At 39.4% G+C, this 19,146-nt stretch overlaps 1 protein-coding gene across 1 annotated transcript; it reads right to left on the bottom strand.

The window, feature by feature from the left end:
- Nucleotides 1–17,252: 17,252 nt before the first annotated feature.
- On the bottom strand, nucleotides 17,253–18,906 carry LOC311023165 (uncharacterized protein). The gene is made up of 3 exons (XM_084024851.1): nucleotides 18,763–18,906; nucleotides 18,310–18,405; nucleotides 17,253–18,188 (listed from the first exon to the last, which is right to left on the bottom strand). Exons 1-3 carry the CDS (start codon nucleotides 18,848–18,850, stop codon nucleotides 17,932–17,934), a joined length of 441 nt encoding a protein of 146 aa, XP_083880977.1. The 5' UTR covers nucleotides 18,851–18,906; the 3' UTR covers nucleotides 17,253–17,931.
- Nucleotides 18,907–19,146: the final 240 nt, after the last annotated feature.

Here is a 19,146-nt window from a genome sequence, read left to right as displayed (position 1 = left end):
TGGGGAACAGAGGCTGCATGGGCAGTGACTTCCTGCCTATTATAGCAATCACTTTCTGTAAAGCCACAAAAAGTAAAGTTTTACAGTTTCTGTAAAACCTTGTCTTTTTTACTTCTCAATGTCTAGAATAAATAAATGAGATACAAGATGTTCATTGCTGAGCTTTGAAAGTGTGATTTCTTTTCTCTCTTTTTTTTAACTCAGCATCCAATCCTCTTGTTAAATTAAGCTGATCGCCTCCTGTCTCTAGCTCCATACTTAAATGGTTACATGCGTTTCCCAACGTGTCATTTAAAAAAACGTATAATGCTTATATTTATTTGGCTCCATTGGACGATGTCCGCTAGCTTCATTAGCCACAGCGACGACAAAAGGACCCAGGTTATAACATTTCTTATTATTCCTTTTATAGCTACATGCATCACTGCTGTGGAAACCCACTGCATGGAGACAGGGAGACATGCTACCCATGCCTGTTGAGAACATGGGAACTGATTGTATGCTGGGGGACAAGGAATAATTCCACATCTCAACCAGAAAATCAGGGAAATGACAACGCAACCAATTTCACTGTGCCCCTGGACACTCAGATTTACATGCAAACAGCAAAATATTTGAAAATGCGTGAATGTTTCAGTGCACAGTACAGTTTAGAGAATTTCCCTATTAGGTGAGGCCTAAATGTCTTTTTAGGGAGTGGGAAGGGAAAAGAGAGTATTTTTAGTCTCATTAGTTTTTTGCACCTGACAGATTCTTGAGCTAAATGGCAGAAATGTATCTGCGTGTGTGTGGAGGGGTGAAACCGGAGATCTCATAAAGAGATGCCATGTCACAGCACACGGACTAACATGCTATGATCTACTACGATTTAGGCCAAATTGACCCATCCATCAACAAGAAGCAGCCGGGTGGTGCAGACAGAAAGAGAGGAAGAGAACAGGGAACGAGGGTGAAACGGAGACAGCAAGAACAAAAATAAGAGACAGGGATTATTTAAGAAAGTGCATAAATGCAAAGTTCAAGTCATAAATAAGAAAAGTATAATATGAGTTTTGAACGGTTTCAATTTGTCTATGTTTAACATACACAACCTTTAATCTCTACAAATGTAGCTCCTCTTTTATTTTTAACTCTCAGAATCCCTGCTGTGGATCAAATTGAGCTCATCTATGACAGAACCCACAGGCTCCCTTTCTGTTTCGCTTTTGATCAGATTATTTGGACCAGAGACGAGGTGGAACAAAGCACTTCTTCCCATCTCTGATGTATCTTTCTCTCTTGTTGTCACAAAAATGCCAGAGCCAGTGCGTCGACAAATCCAGTTTTTGTGTGATCCAAACCAGACACATCTGTAGTCAGATCAGTGAGAGTAGGGGACTGTGGGCAGAGAGGGGCGTTTGAGGTTCCTTTTCTCTTTTGGTAATGAATTGGGTAACGATAAAGGGAGTGTGGACAGAGATAACAGCACTGTTGGTTGCGTTTTTATGAAGACACATAGCAGAAAATCATCCTGGGTTCAAACATGACTAATGAACCATCATTACTCATGATGAAAATACATTCATAAGCCTCAATATCGAAGGAAATAAAAGCTTCCTATTCCTTTCCCATCATTGAATTTTGTGGCAGTGTGGCAAGTTTGCAAAGTAGTGAGAAAGTATCCCAGAGACAAATTAGATCAATGAAATGCATTATTGTTCCCTGCAGTTTAGCATTTTTTGGGTGCATTTAAAATCCATCTTCATTTCAGGCATATTTATAATTATTGTTATTGTTAACAAAGAATAATGACAAATCAGACTTTTTTTTTGCTACGGACTAATAAAGATAAATTAAGTGGTAAAAGTAGGGTTAGGTAAGGTTACACTGCTATCTGGCCACATGAGGTTAGATTTTTTGACAATCAAGTGAAAGAGGAAGTTCCTTGTAAATCCAATACACAAAATGTTAACATATGTGCCACAGCCATCAGCCATCAGAAACACTGGCAACAGATGGGATGAGGAAGTCTCCTGTACACTGGAAACCCTCTGTCACCACAGCACATTGCACAAAGCTCTCTCAACAGATCACTTTCAAAATAACAAAGCCAGTAAAACAGAGAGGCGTTAACAATTATATATACACAAATAAATCCAATGCTGTGAAGACCATTGTAACAGTTGTCAGCCAGCTAACTTCATTGCTTTTGACAGTAACCATTAAAACCTGCATTTCCCCCCATTTGGGAGAAGTGTAACAAGCTCTTTACACAATCCTGACATACTATCACCAGACTGTTACAAATAAAAATGAATTCATTAAAAAATAAATACATAGAATTAACATAAAAAAAGAAAAAAATGTGCTTTTTGCATCAGATTATTTTTTTGTAGTTTAAGCAAGGCTAGTCTGTCTAAACTGCTAGTTTTGTATGTAAAAGATAAATGTGAATATATGTAAAGTCAACTACATTTATACCATGTAGATTAAGCAATTAAATCATTTTAAACTGTGTTTGAGAAAGTATAGTTGGGTTGGAGGAGATAATTCAAATCAAACATGTTTAATTGGACAATTGATTACACCACTGGCTTATGTTACAATCTCTTTTTTTTAATTTGGGTGATTATCAACACTAACACGATTCACGTTCCTGACATGACAAAATGTCAACGTAGTTACGTATTTTCAGTCTGTGGCTGCATCAATAAGACACACTCACCGTCTACAATAGACGCCAAGGGGCACTGACCAAGCTGCATTCTTGTGACAGTGAGAATGGGTTGGGGGTTTGACCTATCGAATTGCTACCACTGTGCGAGTAGTGTCAATCAGTGTCACACCGCAGGTCAGACAAACTCATTGAACTAATAAGCAGCCTCCCTAACCAACCTGCTGCCTCCAGAGCACACAGTTATCAGCAGGATTTCCAATAGATGCTGCTATTAGATCTTCTGGCTGGCTATTCACACCAAGGTTGCTGTCAGTGATGAGGCGAGTGGAGAGATAAGAGGAGCTAACTGACCGGATGATCAGGACTTAGTTTTTTCCCCGCATTTCCCCTTCCCACAATGCAGCAGCCGGCCTTTGGAGCTTAGCGGAGCAGACGACGTGAGCTCACAGGTTGGGAGAATAGAGAAGAGAAAGTCGATCCCTCTCACTGTCCTGGGAACTCCCAAAGACATCAGGCAGAAAGGAAAAAAACTGACCCAGGGCTGATAAGGAATCTACAGGGACACGTGCAGATGTGCGCTGTGAAACATCAGCCACCAATCAGCCAAATTACAGTATTGTTAACATCCATTGCATACAATAAATCCACATTAACATGCTTTCAGGCAACAGGCTAAGATCCAGTGTGCTTTGCCAAAAATCAAACCTGGACCCTGTCTCATCTCTCTACCATGGAGCAGAAAAAAAGCAATGCGTTTTTTAAGTGAGGATGGAAAGAGGAAAAATCCATAAGCTTCTCCGTCTCTGATCCCCATTCTCAGCGAAGGCATTATTTTCAAGAAGATCTGGCTTCAAGCGCCTCCTGAGCTTTGGTGGTTTTGGTACTCGAACATGCAACAGGTGTACCTTCTCTTCCAATCTTTCCCTCTCTCGCAGCGTCTTCTCTCATGCACCGAGAGCGGCACAGGTGATTTTCTCCTCATTACCATGCCGCAGTCAGCCGTGTATGAAGGTCAATACTTTGTAGGAGGGCATGAGAGGAACAAGCCAATCAGAGGAGAGTGATGAGACGAAAGTGTGATTGACTGGCTCCGGGGGAGCGGGGGGGGGGGTGATTGCACCAAACGGAATATGCATACCCAATGAGGAATCAGGAGATGAAAGGGTCTTGTTGCTACGGCAACACACCTGCCGTGGTGGAATATCGGCGTGTCTTCATTGATATGAGGGCTACTGGGTTTTAGGCCATGGGGGTTTGAGTGAGGTTGCGTGGAGAGCTCACATGTGTGTGTGTGTGTGTGTGTGTGTGTGTGTGTGTGTGTGTGTGTGTGTGTGTGTGTGTGTGTGTGTGTGTGTGTGTGTGTGTTTATCACCTACTAGTATACTTGCACATGCCTGCACACACACTGACTTGTGATGCACCTGTGAAAACAATGCCTCTGTCAGTTTCTCTGCAACCTTTTTGCTCCTGATGATACGTACCGAAACAAGAATCACAATTTGTTTTTTTAAATCCTTCTTTGTTTTCATTTATCCACGTCTGGCAGGAAGATCTCTAGCATTTTTATTTTCAATACTGCAATATCGTCACTCTGATATGACTCATATACTTTCATGAGTCCACTTTTATCAGACCGTCTCCGAAGACTGACCCGAGGGCTGAACAGATTGTCCTCTCAGAGTCCTTGTCTGCTAAATAATTGGACAGATTATCAGAATTGTGTTGTCATTTCCTTGCTGCTCCAAGGGTCGCAGCCCTTTAGCTGATACAGAAACTCAGATAGCAGTGATCAAAGATGTATAGCACAACATATCATACAGAAAATTCCACGTGGTTACAACTGATAAAAAAAAATGATATATTTGTTTGGCTTTTTGACACAGCCATTTTTCAATTTACCATCATAAAAGCAACATATTTACTGTATGACAAGATGAAATCACCTGTCACACTAAATTATTATACTGACTGTATGGTGGAAGACGACCTTGGTAGAATGCTCCCATGTATGATGAAGATAATTGTCATATTTTGACATCTTAATGTTTTTTTTTTTTTTTTTTTACACATTTTCGGCTTTTCCCTGCCAATCTTGTCAAAAGTATCACTACCAATAACGGGACAGTTGATAACAATAGCCTGGAAAAAGAACAGAACAGAAGAGAGGATTCTTTTCCCACCGTGAGACAGGAACAGAGCAATATTAGAAAATACATAAGTTATCCTCCCTGCGAGCCATATGGAGAGATGGCCTTGTCCTCCTCCACATCTCCTCTCCTCTCTCCCTCTCTCATTTATTTCAATTTGTCATGCTTTACTTTTCCCTTAAGAGAGCACGCTTGCTGGTGAGCGGCCCCATATAGGCCGCGAAATTGTGTCTGCGCCTCGGCTGTAATGAAACATTTAGATGCAGGGGAGAGTGATGGTTGCACATTAATACAAGAGGCACTGTTACCAATACAAGCCTCTGCTCCAAGCGGCCGGCTTGGCTCGCCACTCCAAACAGCATGGTGGCGAGAGATGTCTCGCCTCATAAGTAAGCACCGGTTTTTTTTATCATGAGGAGGGGTCAAGGGTTCTCCGGCGGCGCATGATGGTTGAGAGGGTCTGTCGACATGTGATGAGGTGATAATGGCATCATGGAATGAAGGTCCTGAACTAACATCAGTGCAGGTGGAAACATTGCCGGTACTGCCAGTGACGTAATGCTGATAAAGACATTAATGATGGTGTATATATATATATATATATATATATATATATATATATATGTTTTCTGGCAATTATCATTATCATTTATACGGTCATTAAGGCAACCCTTTATGAAATACAAAACACACAATCAAAAACTGTAGCTATTCTGATTTTTAACCACTGTGAAAAATGTGAAAATATATGTGTTATCAAGTGTTGCTCACTGGTTATTAATTAACCTCTGCAGTTCCCAGCTGTGTAGAAAATTTACTCTCAAACCCCTCCATAGTCAACACTTCAAATGATGCTCTGCTCGCTTTGGATATTTAAATTCCAACGCAATGCATAACTGTGCTTCAAAAGCATTAGCATTCATTTGCATGCATTAACCTGCTAAGGGGCTAACACTTGCATTGGGTCGCTAACTAAGAGGAAAAAAGCAACAGACGCAGCATACACTTACTTATGCATGAGATCTGTAGATCAAGTGAAACAGCATTGTTAATATGTGAATTTCAAAATGCTTAACATGCACATAACATTATGTGACAAATGTATATATGAAACATTTGTTGACATGGTGCAACCTAAGATTGCTGATCTCGCCTCATCAAAGCGCTAAACAAGTAAAACCACATTTAATATAATCTATGTGTTCATTGGATGACGCTAAACTATTATGCCCATCGGGTTTGTTTACCCTAAGCATGCAACAGCTGCAAAACCATTCAAATTCACCATATTTATATGCAGAAGCATTTAAATATTCCACATGTTCATGCAGTGCAACCTTTCCTATAATGACAGATTTTCCACATTTCCATCCTCCATTCAACATTCCAGAAATAAAATGAAACCAAATTAATGTCCTGTGAAGTTGATAGTTACTTTTTTTATTTTGTATTTATGTGTTGACTTCAGGCAGAGATATTTTTGTGTATGTGAGTGTGAGGAGAATACCCTTGTGTGTTTATCACCTACTTGTATACTTTCACATGCCTGCAAATAACCTGCCACACACTGACTTGTAATGCACCTGTGAAAACACTGCCTCTGTCAGTTTCTGTGCAACATCTTGCATCACGTATGTTCTTCTTTGTTTTCATAAATACGTCAAGCGGTGAAATATCTGGCATTTTTAGAGAGACGGCCAATAAAGCAGGAATTATCCACAGGATCTTCCAAAAAGCAAACATTTATACAGATTGCCTATTTCCATACTAAAAAAGAATAATCAAAACAATTCTCTCTGGGGTTTGTTGTTGTTGTTGTTTTTTTCTACCAAAAATGTGCTTTGTTTTTGTGATCAGCAAAGTCAGTCATTCATCTAGAGATTCCTCGAGAGATCATGAATATCTGTACAAAATGTACCTGTGATCCAGCCAACAGTGGAGATATTTTGGACCACAATGGTGGACGGACTGAAACTGCCATCCCTAAGGCCCATAGCGCCATGCTATAAAGCACATAGATCTGAGAAAATAAGGGGAAGAAAATAAATCCTGCTATGTATATACTCTATGTATATTGTGTATAGCATAGCTGAATATACACATGTTATTTAGCTGGCAGAACACATCATCTGTCACTCCTGGAGATGGAGGTTGTAGCAGCTGAGGACAAGGCAGGAAAAACATACTGTCTAGTCCTCATGTGGCCCACAAAAGAGACTCGATCTTGATAAAAGGATGGCAAAAAAGCTAAATCTGCAAGGAGAAAGAAAAGGGAGATACATATGTTGACCTAGCATTCAATAAAAGGCAACATAAATGTGTTTGTAAGACATTTATTCTTTCACATAGCTAATATATTGTAGTGGGTAAGTCATAATCTAGCTGCTCTAACTTATAGGCTTGTATATTTTTCCTTATAGGTTCCCAGAACCAATTTAAAAATGACCAGTAAGTCCATCCATTTTCACCGTGCAAGCAGTACGACTGACTTATGACACAACCATTGTGGCTGATGTAATTAGTCTGTAGTTATAAAAAGAAAGGCTGTAATGAATTGTTCAATTCTGGAGCGAGAGTAATCCATTTTCCTGCTCAAAAGTTCTATTATCTCACTGTAACACATCCTCTCTGAGAGGAGATGTTAGCCCTGCTTGTTGAACACTAAGTGTATGTAGCACGCAATATGATGGACAAATCCTGCATTAACACATGGAGGCACAGTGGTAATAACAGTCACACAATCGTGCACATGCTCACAAGCTAAGGAGTATCATCACTCCCTGTCCTGTTGGCCCTGTCAGACTGATCCCCCCCTCAGGCAACGAGGGGAGCAGAGGTGGAGGGACTCTGGGTGGGAGTGCCTCAGGTCTTTTACTGAGGGGCCCATATAGACTCTCCTGTCCGCTGGAGGGTGAAATGAGCCCAGATAGAGCATACTGAGCAGTGGCTGGTGTAGCGAGACCAGATAGAAGGCTCTTCCACCTTTAGCCCCACTGCATGTTTTCCAGCTGATAAATTGCATATCTGGTCCGGGGAAGTGTGGAGCGGGGACGGTCCGTCGCCTTTTTGAGTTGAGAGGCGCTCAGCTTGTGAGCGTATACTGTAGTATGATTGTGATGCTATTGGTGACTGGGGGGGTGTCGGCTGAAAAATTCCCGGGTGCACTTGCAGCAGATCTTTGCTCGGCTTGCAGTGAGTGGCTCAAAATCAATCGATCAATAAAGCTCAACACAGTTCCATGAATTAAACGCATCCTAACCACTAAGGTTAGCTTTTCTTATGACTAGGTATCAGTCGCAGATATTGTGTCTGCTACACAGTGCAGTTAAACATTAAATTGTGCATTTTTGCTGGTAAATGTTAACTAAAAGTAAATATAGATTATTATTTTTTTTTAGAAAAAGTGAATTTCTCATTCTAAGACCACAGCACAACAATCTGTAGAACCCAGTGCTGTTAACAACCCAATGCATCACTTCTGCCCAAAAGCAACGTTCATCACATGTATTTATTTAGATGCAGTTTTGTACTCATATATGCTGTAAAATGACACATTCTCCTATTTCCTCCCCCCACCCCCTTGCATGTGCACTGGTTTGCAAATTAAGTGGAGTGTTTGTGACAGCTTGATGCTGGCGGAAGCAACAGCAAGCAGAGCTTTGGATTGCAAATGTTCCCTGAGGGGGCCAGCCCTGGTTTGATATACTTAATAAACTTCAAATCCGACAGTCTGGCAGTGGCAGCACGCCGCTGCTTATTTCTCTCCCTTCCCACGGTGAGATATGGTGCTCTGTGGAAATGGGAATGGGGAAAGTTTAGACGCGTTTCTAGGAAGGATCAGCAAGGAAAGGTGTATTTGTGTGTGTTTGTGTGTCCGTGCACACAATTGTGTCTGTAGGTTATGGAAGATTGAAAAATATGCTGTAGAAGTAAGGGAGAGTGTATATGTGCAGGGCTGGCATATCATTTTTTTTTTATCAAATAAAGAAGAATCTACAAGAGTGGACACAAGAATATGAAAAACCTTGGAATATAATGCACCTCAATACAGGAGCCCCGAATAATCCTCCATGAAGCTTATGTGATACCTTTTTGTTGAATATTTGTTGAGACTTGTGCTTTGAGAGGTGCTGATTCATCTACGTAGTATTTCTTGCCTGTTTGTGTGAATGTTCGTACATGTAGCATGTATGAATGTGTGCATGTTTGTGTTTTGATTCATTAGAATTTAACAAACCTAGGCCATGTTGCTCTATGGGGGTGTACTTTTTGGACAGCAGTGTTTTTCAGCTGAGACTGATGGTATTGTCACTTATTTTGCACATATTTAGTCCAAAACCAAAGCCATGCATTTCAACCTGCTGGTTGCACAAGTACATTTCTATCTGTACAAAATTGTTGTAGTTGAGATATTTCAGAAAGGACTAAAGTAATGATTTAGACTGACCACCCAACAGACTGACAGCTAGCTGAGCTAAAACGAAAAAATATGTGCACATCCAATTTGTAGGCCAATATGTATTATTATTTCAAAACCGAGTGGTTTCATTTTCCATGTTTTTACTGTGGCACAGCGAGAGGGGCCTTGGTTTCTGGTGAAAAAGAAGATATCTCAATAACTATCATAATATTTGAAATCTTACAAGTTACTTATAACGCAATGAACCATCAATAAAACTCTCATTACCTATAAATAAGTTTGCTCATTTGGGGATTTGTTAAGTTATATACTAGTATAGTATAGTATAGTATAGTATAGTATAGTATAGTACATAAACATTTTCTGGATGTTTGCAGCTGCAAGAGCTATCAGCACGGCGCGTTCATAGAAGAAGTATAACACTAGTAGGAAAGTGCCATAGCATAATCCTGTAGCATCTCGCAGGAGTTGCTTTTAATCCTCCCCTTGTAAATTAAAGAGAGAAATTGAATTAGTAGCTTTTCTTGTCCAATAAAACAGATTCAGAACAAAGTATCCGATAGAGAGCAAATACCGTAGTCTCCTCTATTCTGACATCCTCAGAAGTCTAATCTCTCACGTACATGCAGTGTTTGATGTCCAATTAACCAGAATGCACACAACTGAATATCCCATTTAAACCCCATTATCTAGACAAGGGAAATGCTCGCAGCTACCTCGGAGTTTACTTGTCAAAGTGCCCATGATGTGCATTTCCAATAATGCCGACTATTTCCCAGACTTAAAGAATGGCTAGGAGAGAGTGGTAAGGAGAGAAAGTGATGCTGATACAGAAAATATTTACATAAAAAGAATCAATCCAAACAAATTGAATTCACAGTTCTCCAACGAATATATCAGACAGACAGGCCGAATTAAAGTCAATGAACAACTGTTTGTGTTGTAGCCATCTTGAAATCATATCAGACTTAGGATAGAAAACTCTACAGATGGGATGCTCCTTGTGCTTAGCTTGAACCATACCTGTGAGTTAACACTAACACAAACGTCATTCACATCATATCACATCTTCCAGAATGCAGGCGGGGCTAGTTGCAGTAAATCTGCATACACTGATCCCTACTCCATGAAGGTGGATTTCAGATAGATCTACTTAGCTAGAAAGCTAGTTAGCTGCAAGTTACTTAGGGTGGATTCCAGTAGTTAAAGGTGCTAAATTCAAAATTCAGATCATTAATATAGCAGCAGACAACTATTTGCTTTGCAAATATATAGTGTACTAATAGTTTCCTGAGCAGAAAATGAAGTCACACTCACTATGTGTAATCTTCTCTGTGCTTTATTTACCTAGCTGCTCAGGCCTTTTATGCATATTAGTGTTTGTCCCATGTGCATACTATAGCTTCAGTTGCTAGCGTAGCATCAAAGTGCTAATGATGTGTTGTAGACTGCTCATGTTAACGCCACATGATTTTACATAGAAATGTAACCTTTTAGACATTGTTTTAAACAGTATTTGGATCAATCAAATAAGTCTACCATGGTGATTTATTGAAAAACATGAAGGCGATTGATTAAAAACACGTTTTTTTATCAACCGTATTATAAATAGGCTAAAGAAATTCAACCGTAATATTGGCAGTTAAATCAGGCTCCTTAGTTCACTTAACCTGTGCATGAACACAGTTCTCCAGGTTTGCTTTGCCCTCTGACATTGTATTGTAGCCCTCTAGCATTGCCATTACAGTTTTTCACAATTGCTAAGACACATTTCTTGAAACCTTCCACCCTTTTCTCTAAACTGGAAAGACAAAACCCAGTTTTCCAACTACATTCACTAAACCTCTGATTCTTCTGGCAAAAGCAAACAATCACATCAAAATATTTTTTATCTGTGCCTAAAATCATACACTGATTTTATGTGTTTTTATTTCACAGCAGTGAAATAAAAACACTACTAAGCAGGCATTACAATACATCAAAAATAGTAAACACTATTTATTGTTGTTGAGGCAATAGTAAGTAAGTAAGTAAGTAATATCCATTACAATAAATTATACAATGATTAAACATGATAACGGTCATAGTATAGTATTAATAAAACAAATAAAATAAATCATACTATAGTATGTCCAAAGAAAGTCATAAAAAGTCAGGTATAATAAAATTGTGCTATAGTATGTCATAAAGGTAAAGCACAGTATGATGAAAAAAGTAATTAAAAAGTAAAGTAAAGTAAAAAGTAAAAGAGTCTGTCAATTTAAGGTCATAGTATAGTACTTTAAAAAAGTCATAGCACAGTCGAAAAAAAGTAATAAAATGTACAGTATGATGAAAAACGACATTATAATAGTCATAAAAAAATCATACAACAGTATTTTATGACAAGCAATAAAAAATATATTATATGTCATAGAAAGTAATAGCATTGTATGTCAATAAAAGTTATTGAAAAGAAGTCATAGTACAGTGTGTCGAAAAAGTCATAAAAAGGTCATATTCATTAACTCAAAAGTGTGAGTGTGTGTGTGTGTGTGTGTGTGTGTGTGTGTGCGTGTGTGTGTGTGTGTGTGTGTGTCTGTGTGTGTGTGTGTGTGTGTGTGTGTGTGTGTGTGTGATTTAAAAGAAGAAATTTCTCAGAACCTGAGTCACCCTGTTGCTTAAAAAATTCACAGAAGTTAATTTAGTGATGAGATGGCATATGGAGTTTCCTATTTTTACTTCTCTAGTGTAGCAATTTTATTGTGTATTGTATATTTACAGGGACTGTACAACAATGAGCAGCCAATCATGCACTGGGAAATAATAATAGATTAAAAGTCTGTTTTCACGTCATCCACACAGCAGTGAAATAAAAACACTACTAAGCAGGCATTACAATACATCAAAAATAGTAAACACTATTTATTGTTGTTGAGGCAATAGTAAGTAAGTAAGTATGTCCATTACAATAAATTATACAATGATTAAACATGATAACGGTCATAGTATAGTATTAATAAAACAAATAAAATAAATCATACTATAGTATGTCCAAAGAAAGTCATAAAAAGTCAGGTATAATAAAATTGTGCTATAGTATGTCATAAAGGTAAAGCACAGTATGATGAAAAAAGTAATTAAAAAGTAAAGTAAAGTAAAAAGTAAAAGAGTCTGTCAATTTAAGGTCATAGTATAGTATTTTAAAAAAGTCATAGCACAGTCGAAAAAAAGTAATAAAATGTACAGTATGATGAAAAACGACATTATAATAGTCATAAAAAAATCATACAACAGTATTTTATGACAAGCAATAAAAAATATATTATATGTCATAGAAAGTAATAGCATTGTATGTCAATAAAAGTTATTGAAAAGAAGTCATAGTACAGTGTGTCAAAAAAGTCATAAAAAGGTCATTCATTAACTCAAAAGTGTGAGTGTGTGTGTGTGCGTGTGTGTGTGTGTGTGTGTGTGTGTGTGTGTGTGTGTGTGTGTGTGTGTGTGTGTGTGTGTGTGTGTGTGTGTGTGCGTGTGTGTGTGTGCGTGTGTGTGTGTGTGTGTGTGTGAATTAAAAGAAGAAATTCCTCAGAACCTGAGTCACCCTGTTGCTTAAAAAATTCACAGAAGTTAATTTAGTGATGAGATGGCATATGGAGTTTCCTATTTTTACTTCTCTAGTGTAGCAATTTTATTGTGTATAGTATATTTACAGGAACTGTACAAGAATGAGCAGCCAATCATGCACTGGGAAATAATAATAGATTAAAAAGTCATAGGTAAGTGTGCCATTACAAATGTCACTAGAAATAGTATGTGATAAAAAAAAAAGTAATAGTATTGTATGTCATAAAAGAATTTCATAAAAACTCATAGAAGAATGCCATAAATATGTCATAAAAATTAATAAAAGTGACAAAAGCATAGTATTTAATTAAAACGGTATGGTTAGCGCGTACCATTAAGGCTGAGTCTTTACTGCAGCGACACGGATTCAATTCAGCCGAAGGCCTTTTACAGCACCTCTCTCTCTCTCCTTGTGCTTTTTCCTGTCTTCCTCTCTTACTATAAAATAAAGCAGAAATGCAAAAAAATAATAATTATAATTACTTTGTATCTATGTGGCCTCAGGACCTATGTTGTGTGACAGCTTGCTCTTGCATGTCATTCCTTTCCTGTCAATCTTTACTGTCATTTATCAAGTCTTTTCTTCCCAAAAAGTTTGTGTTGATAATTATTTCCTTTGTTGACGATGACAGATACCCACAGCTTTTGCCATTGTTTAAGGCTAACAAGATGCTGACAGGTTGCCTGTGTGGTGGCCATGAATGTGGATTCCACTTTATGATAAGAATCTTTGAGAATAGAATTTCAAACAAGCCAGTGACCATTCTGCTCAATGCTGCAGAGCCACTGCAGTGAGAATGTGTCTGAAGTCCGGGTGACGTGAACCTGATAGTTGTGAACCTCTCTCCTCTTTCTCTGCCCGCTGTTTCTGAGGGGAACCAGCGAGCATGTGCTGAGGTTGTGAGAAGCCCGACCATTCCCTTCTAATAAGCCCCTGCGGGACCTGCATGAACGCTGCACTGAGTAAACGCAAGCCGTCTACAAAGTGAGGGTGCGAGCTACTTTTTTCTTTTGGTTCGGTCACGGTTATAGAATAATGACCTAATATTGCACTCTGTGACAGGATATTGCCAAACGCAGCAGGGTTACAGTAAGATGTGAGATTCAATTGTGGCTCAACGCTCATTGCTGCAGAAAATGCTTCCTTTAATGAGAGCTGGACTGTTGTGAGTTTGTGTCGATCTGTGTGATGTAAGGATATCGGTAAGGATGCTGGTCGTGTACACAACTTACGTACACAAGCAGCAAAATTGTACATAATATAGCGTGTATTATTGACAGTAGAATAAACCTACTAAGGGAGCAATATAAGGGAGCAATATCTGACATTCAGAGCATTAATATAGCAGCAAAACAACTATTTGCTATAAAGATATAGCGGAGTAATGTCATCCTGTGGACAGAATTAAGTTGCTCTCCCTCTGTGTGTGTTGTCATCCCATCTCCTTGCTCTGCTGGCATATTGCATGTTTTTAGTGTTTGTGCATGTGGGCCTACCCACTGGCTCACAGACGCTGCTCTGCATGCGGCGGTTACAGCTGATATCGCCGTGCCAACCGATGCCGCGGTTGGGAAGTGTAGCACCCACCCTCCGGTTCCCCCTCAGGTAAACACTCTGTCAGCCCTTTGGCCGCAGTTTTGTACCAGCGCTGTTAGCACCGTGTGTTACGAGCTGCCGGCATCGCCGCCACCATGCTGAGGAAACAAGCTTATATCTTGTACCTTTTATACATTTGATTTAAAAATAATTAAGTATTATTGATAATGGATCAATTCTCATGTAGACAAAAGGGGAAGGAACATTCACTGAGGTGCAATTTCCTTTTTCACATTAATGTTGTGAAAGTTTCCCTCCAACATGAGAGTTCTACTTCACCCCGCCTGTTGACACACGAACCTCCACGACTGATCGTTGGGCTCTCCTACCGAGGCACTCGATGAAGGCGAGCAGAATGTCAGCGGGTGCTGAAGATGGCGGTGTGTAATTAATTTTCTAGGAGACTTGGCCCCAGAGCTCCAGAGCCTCTTCCTTTCATTTTATATCAGGTCCGAGGATCTTCCCCCCTCGCAGCTCACCGTTGTGCTGTAGGGGTCTCCAGCCTTATCTGTAGCCCCGTCTTATCTCTAGCTTGTCCCTGCAACCTGACTGCGGGAAGATTATCTTTGCACCTCTTGTCAGCTCCGGATTTTTTCTTCAGTGAAGACAGAAAGAAGCCTAACATAAACTTGGATTAAGCTAGTACTGTGGATGTGCTAACCATGTTTTTCAGGAGGTCTTCTAGAACTGAGGAGGCGAGGGTAAAGGCCAGACCTGCTTAGTTTAAGCCTTCCATTTTACAGAGCAATTAGGAAGAGTCAGAAGAAAGTTCACTTGGCAACGTGCAGTGGTTCTTTATAGACCCCGGTATACCCCACTCATAATTTCTCCTTCTCTTCCGTTGAAACTCAGACCATCCCTAATGTATATTTCATGATGTCAGGCTCTAATAAAAATACAATACAGGCAAGTGTGTTCTGTTTAAAACTCACTCGTACAGTTAATGTGGGTCAGTTGCTGGCTCTAAGCTGTCACTAGAAGAGGGCTGAAAGCAGGAAGTTGAAGGCTCTGATGACGGGACCTTCTGGGAGAGATCACAAGCTCAGCCAATTAGCTGCTTAAAGGTTAGTGTGAACTTTGACCCTGCCTGCTGTACTTTCATTCGTCAGAGTGATCTGATTTTGTTCATTAAGCCCGCTGTGGTATAGTCTCTGCTGTCTACAACGTACTGTTACAAGCAACAGAGCCGAGGCCACAATTGCAATTCCACTTCAGCATTTTGACATTTCGAGAGAGTTTTAGTAGATAAAAATATTTTTATATATCGTCTTAGGGGGATAAAAATTCAGACAACTATCTAACCTTCTCTTCAACTTTAGCCCTGAAAATCCTATCGACATTCTGTGGCTGATGTGATTTTAGAAGACATGTGATTTTCATGTCTGATTGTGGAATAGTTTTGTAAATAAACTTGCTGAGGCAAATTCCGTTACATTAAGCTATCGCTTGAAATTTGAATTATCTCCATCCCCCAAAATGAATTAAGAAGAAGTTGATCAGTGAAAGATGTGTTCTTTATGAAAACATATATGAAACATAAGAGTCGCAGAATATGTATGAGACTTCTTGTCTTGTATTTCCATCTGAGACATCTTTCAATTGTAGATTCATAATAACTGCATGTTTAAGTGTTACACTCCTGCTGCTGTTTTTATGGTCATTAGTGGACCCGCCCCCCCCCCCCAACCTAGTTACTGTTGAGCATGCAAACCGTTTTGGCATGTGGAGGACTCCAGCTCTGCCTCGCCTCGCCTGTATGGTAAGCTGTGACGGACAGCCCACACTCTGGGGCGGGGCTTAGTGAGACAGTCAATTAGATCTGGATCAATCCATATATGTGCTCTGAGTTATATGAGGCGTTACGTTATATATGATAACTGACATGGAAATGTCTACCACATATAGCTCCTTGATTTGGCAGTCTTACTTGTTTGCACAAACCTGTGGTCACTATTTAAATCAGGTCTCTCTTGCATCATTTCTAAATGCTTGACCATCTGCAGGTGTCCCCCCCCCCCCCCTCAGAGGGACTTGGACAGCATGGCAGTGAGCCCACTGCGTTTGCACAGGAACACAGTTTGTTATCTGTCATGGCCTCTGTTATACGTCGGCACTGCTTTGAATCTCGATGAGTACGGAGACGGCTAATATGTGCTTTTTCTGTAGCTCCTGAATTTCCTTTCCTTTTAGTCAGAGGCTAAATTAGTAATTTCTTCAGTTGCAGATTGAAACATATTGTGGGGTTTATAGCAAGTGACATATTTTGGAAATGGATATTCCCATACCCATTTGTATTGTTCTGTCGCATTCGTGGTGTTATGTGTGGAGAGCAGAGAGAGACAAATTTGTCATTCCTCAAATGGACACATTATACGATTTCTGTGGGTCATCATCACTAAGCAGAAAGGAGGAAAAAAGAGAAGGGTTCAAACCACTGAGGGCCAAACAGTACACATGTCGTTCTATTTTCAGAGATAGAGACAAGAGACAACTTGGGGATGATTGACAAGGAACAGCTGGGAAGGAGGATAACGTGAGCCTGGAATATGGTGTCACAGGAACACAGGTGTCAGTCACAAACGCTAATTAAAAGAAAGCCAGCAGTGTTAATGAGAAATGATGAGCGAATGTGCCGACGCTCTCATTTATGTCAGTTTACCTTCGACAAACCTATCAGCAAAGAAAGACTCTGCGATCTCAAGAAAGTTCGTCGAGAATTAGGAGAATTAATCAACAAGGGGGCGCCTGATTCTGATACACATGCAGAGTGATGTTAGATTAGTAGCAAGCAGAACCAACCTCAAATTTGCAACACGGAATCCTGTTTTGCATTTTCCTGCTCATTTATTTGCACGTTTAAAACTTGGACGACAACAAGAACACGCTGAATAATTTCAAGCGGAGTTGTTGACATGAAAGCTGCTCTGCAACTCCACTGAGTGCGATGCAGGTTGCCTTTGATACAAGAAGAGAATAGGAAAACTTCTATAATAATTCAAATGAACCAATTAAGTTTATCTCAAATACAACCTTTCTGGATGTCATACAGGGTCTCTTTTGGAGAAAACTTTTTTTCCTAAGAGGACGTTGGTCCAGTCAAGACCACAAGACAGGATTTGATCTGTTTCACTTCTCTCTTCCCGAGCAAAGGTTGTGTGATCACAGCCAGGAACTGATATTAAAAAATACATTACAGAATTGCTCATTGTCACTAATCACCTACATTGCATTAAAAAACATCAAACAGAAATAAGATTCAAACACATGCAGTGATATTACGACGCGACGTAGAGTCACCTTTTAAAGTTGCTATGGGATACGCTTGATCAAATGGTTGCTTATTTACATAGGAGAGATGCACCATCATTGCCATTTATTTCGAGTTGTGTTTGTTTCCTTCTGTATGTCCAATATTCACTCTCCTTTTAAATCTGTTTTGCTCTTGGAAATATCTGACTTTTTAGCAGCTATTACCATTTTAACCAGCAAGTCACTAAATGTGTCCTTAGAACTCCTCCGGGATACCAGACCCAGACTGCTCGTATTCTTCATACCTCATTAGTTCTATAGTCAGTTCATCAACATTGTCGCGTAAGATGTCTCTCTCTCTTTCCAAGGCCTTGTATTCCCTCAGTAGCCTTCTCAGGAGGTTCTTGTAGCAGGAACACGACTCGGTCGAGTTCTGTTGGTCAATCTTGCACATGTCGGCTATTGTGGAGCTGTTGAAAGGAAACGGATCTTCTGAATCTTCTTTGAAATGAACTGTCAGAAAATAGAAATTGTGGGTTATGATTACACAACGTTCCACCGTGGAATCATATTACGAAATCTGCTGTGGCTTATCTCGCCCTTACAAGATAACATATTGCTGTTCACGACTTACGGACAAGACGCAGGGAGATATTAAGAGTGACTTGTATGACGCACAAGACTCCTAAAGTCAAAATCCCGTTTCTGAGAAGTCTTCTGTGTGTCGCACCTGCACACACACAGTACAGGCAGTCATTTTGTAATTCAAAATAATAAAAATGATAATAACAATAATAATAATAATAATAATAATAATAATAATAATAATAATAACAATAATAATAACAATAATAATAATGCTTTCATGACGCCCTCCAAAACTTTAAAAAGATTGCTTTTTTTAAATAAAGACAATTCCAATCATTGTGATATACATTAGTATTCCCTGTAGCTTGATCATACTGCTAATACTAAAGCAGTAGAGGAAATTCAATAGAAAATACAAGAAACAATCATTGATGTTTTGTGCGTAATCAGCAACAAACTTGAATCTCTTAATTAATTATTCTCGATGTACTTTTCTTACCAGCCTTTTCAGTGTCACCGCTGTTTGTCTTAGTTCCCTGAAGCTCATTGATAGTAGAGTAGTCAGAAAGCTCTATCTCTCGCGCCATGGTGGAAAAGTCTGCCAAGTGTCTCCTCTGCCCGGTAGGTCGCTGCTCTGAGGGTTTGTCTCGTGACTTTCAAAGGAAGGAAGTCGATATTTGGTTTGAGGAAATACATCATTCAGAGGTCTTGTTATGACTCAAAAACATATTGGTCAAGTTGATTTACATCCTTTTCATAGCTAAATATAACTTAACTTCATGCAGTTCTGGCACACGTGAAAACAATTCATCATGGTCTTGAACTAGTTTGTTCAGATCTTGACGATTGATTTGATTAACAATTTCTCTGATGTTCTCAATCT

Source organism: Eutrigla gurnardus (genome assembly GCF_963514095.1).
Source record: "Eutrigla gurnardus genome assembly, chromosome: 2".
In the NCBI taxonomy this organism is placed as follows: domain Eukaryota; kingdom Metazoa; phylum Chordata; class Actinopteri; order Perciformes; family Triglidae; genus Eutrigla; species Eutrigla gurnardus.
This window is presented reverse-complemented; position numbering and strand designations above follow the sequence as displayed.

Bases quoted from the DNA above. Each gene is read 5' to 3' on its own strand.
- LOC311023165 (XM_084024851.1), bottom strand. From the start codon at position 18,850: ATGGCGCGAGAGATAGAGCTTTCTGACTACTCTACTATCAATGAGCTT. The intron at 18,406-18,762 runs GTAAGAAAAGTA...GTGTGTGTGCAG, and splicing joins CGGTGACACTGAAAAGGCTG to GTGCGACACACAGAAGACTT. The intron at 18,189-18,309 runs GTAAGTCGTGAA...ATTTTCTGACAG, and splicing joins TATCTCCCTGCGTCTTGTCC to TTCATTTCAAAGAAGATTCA.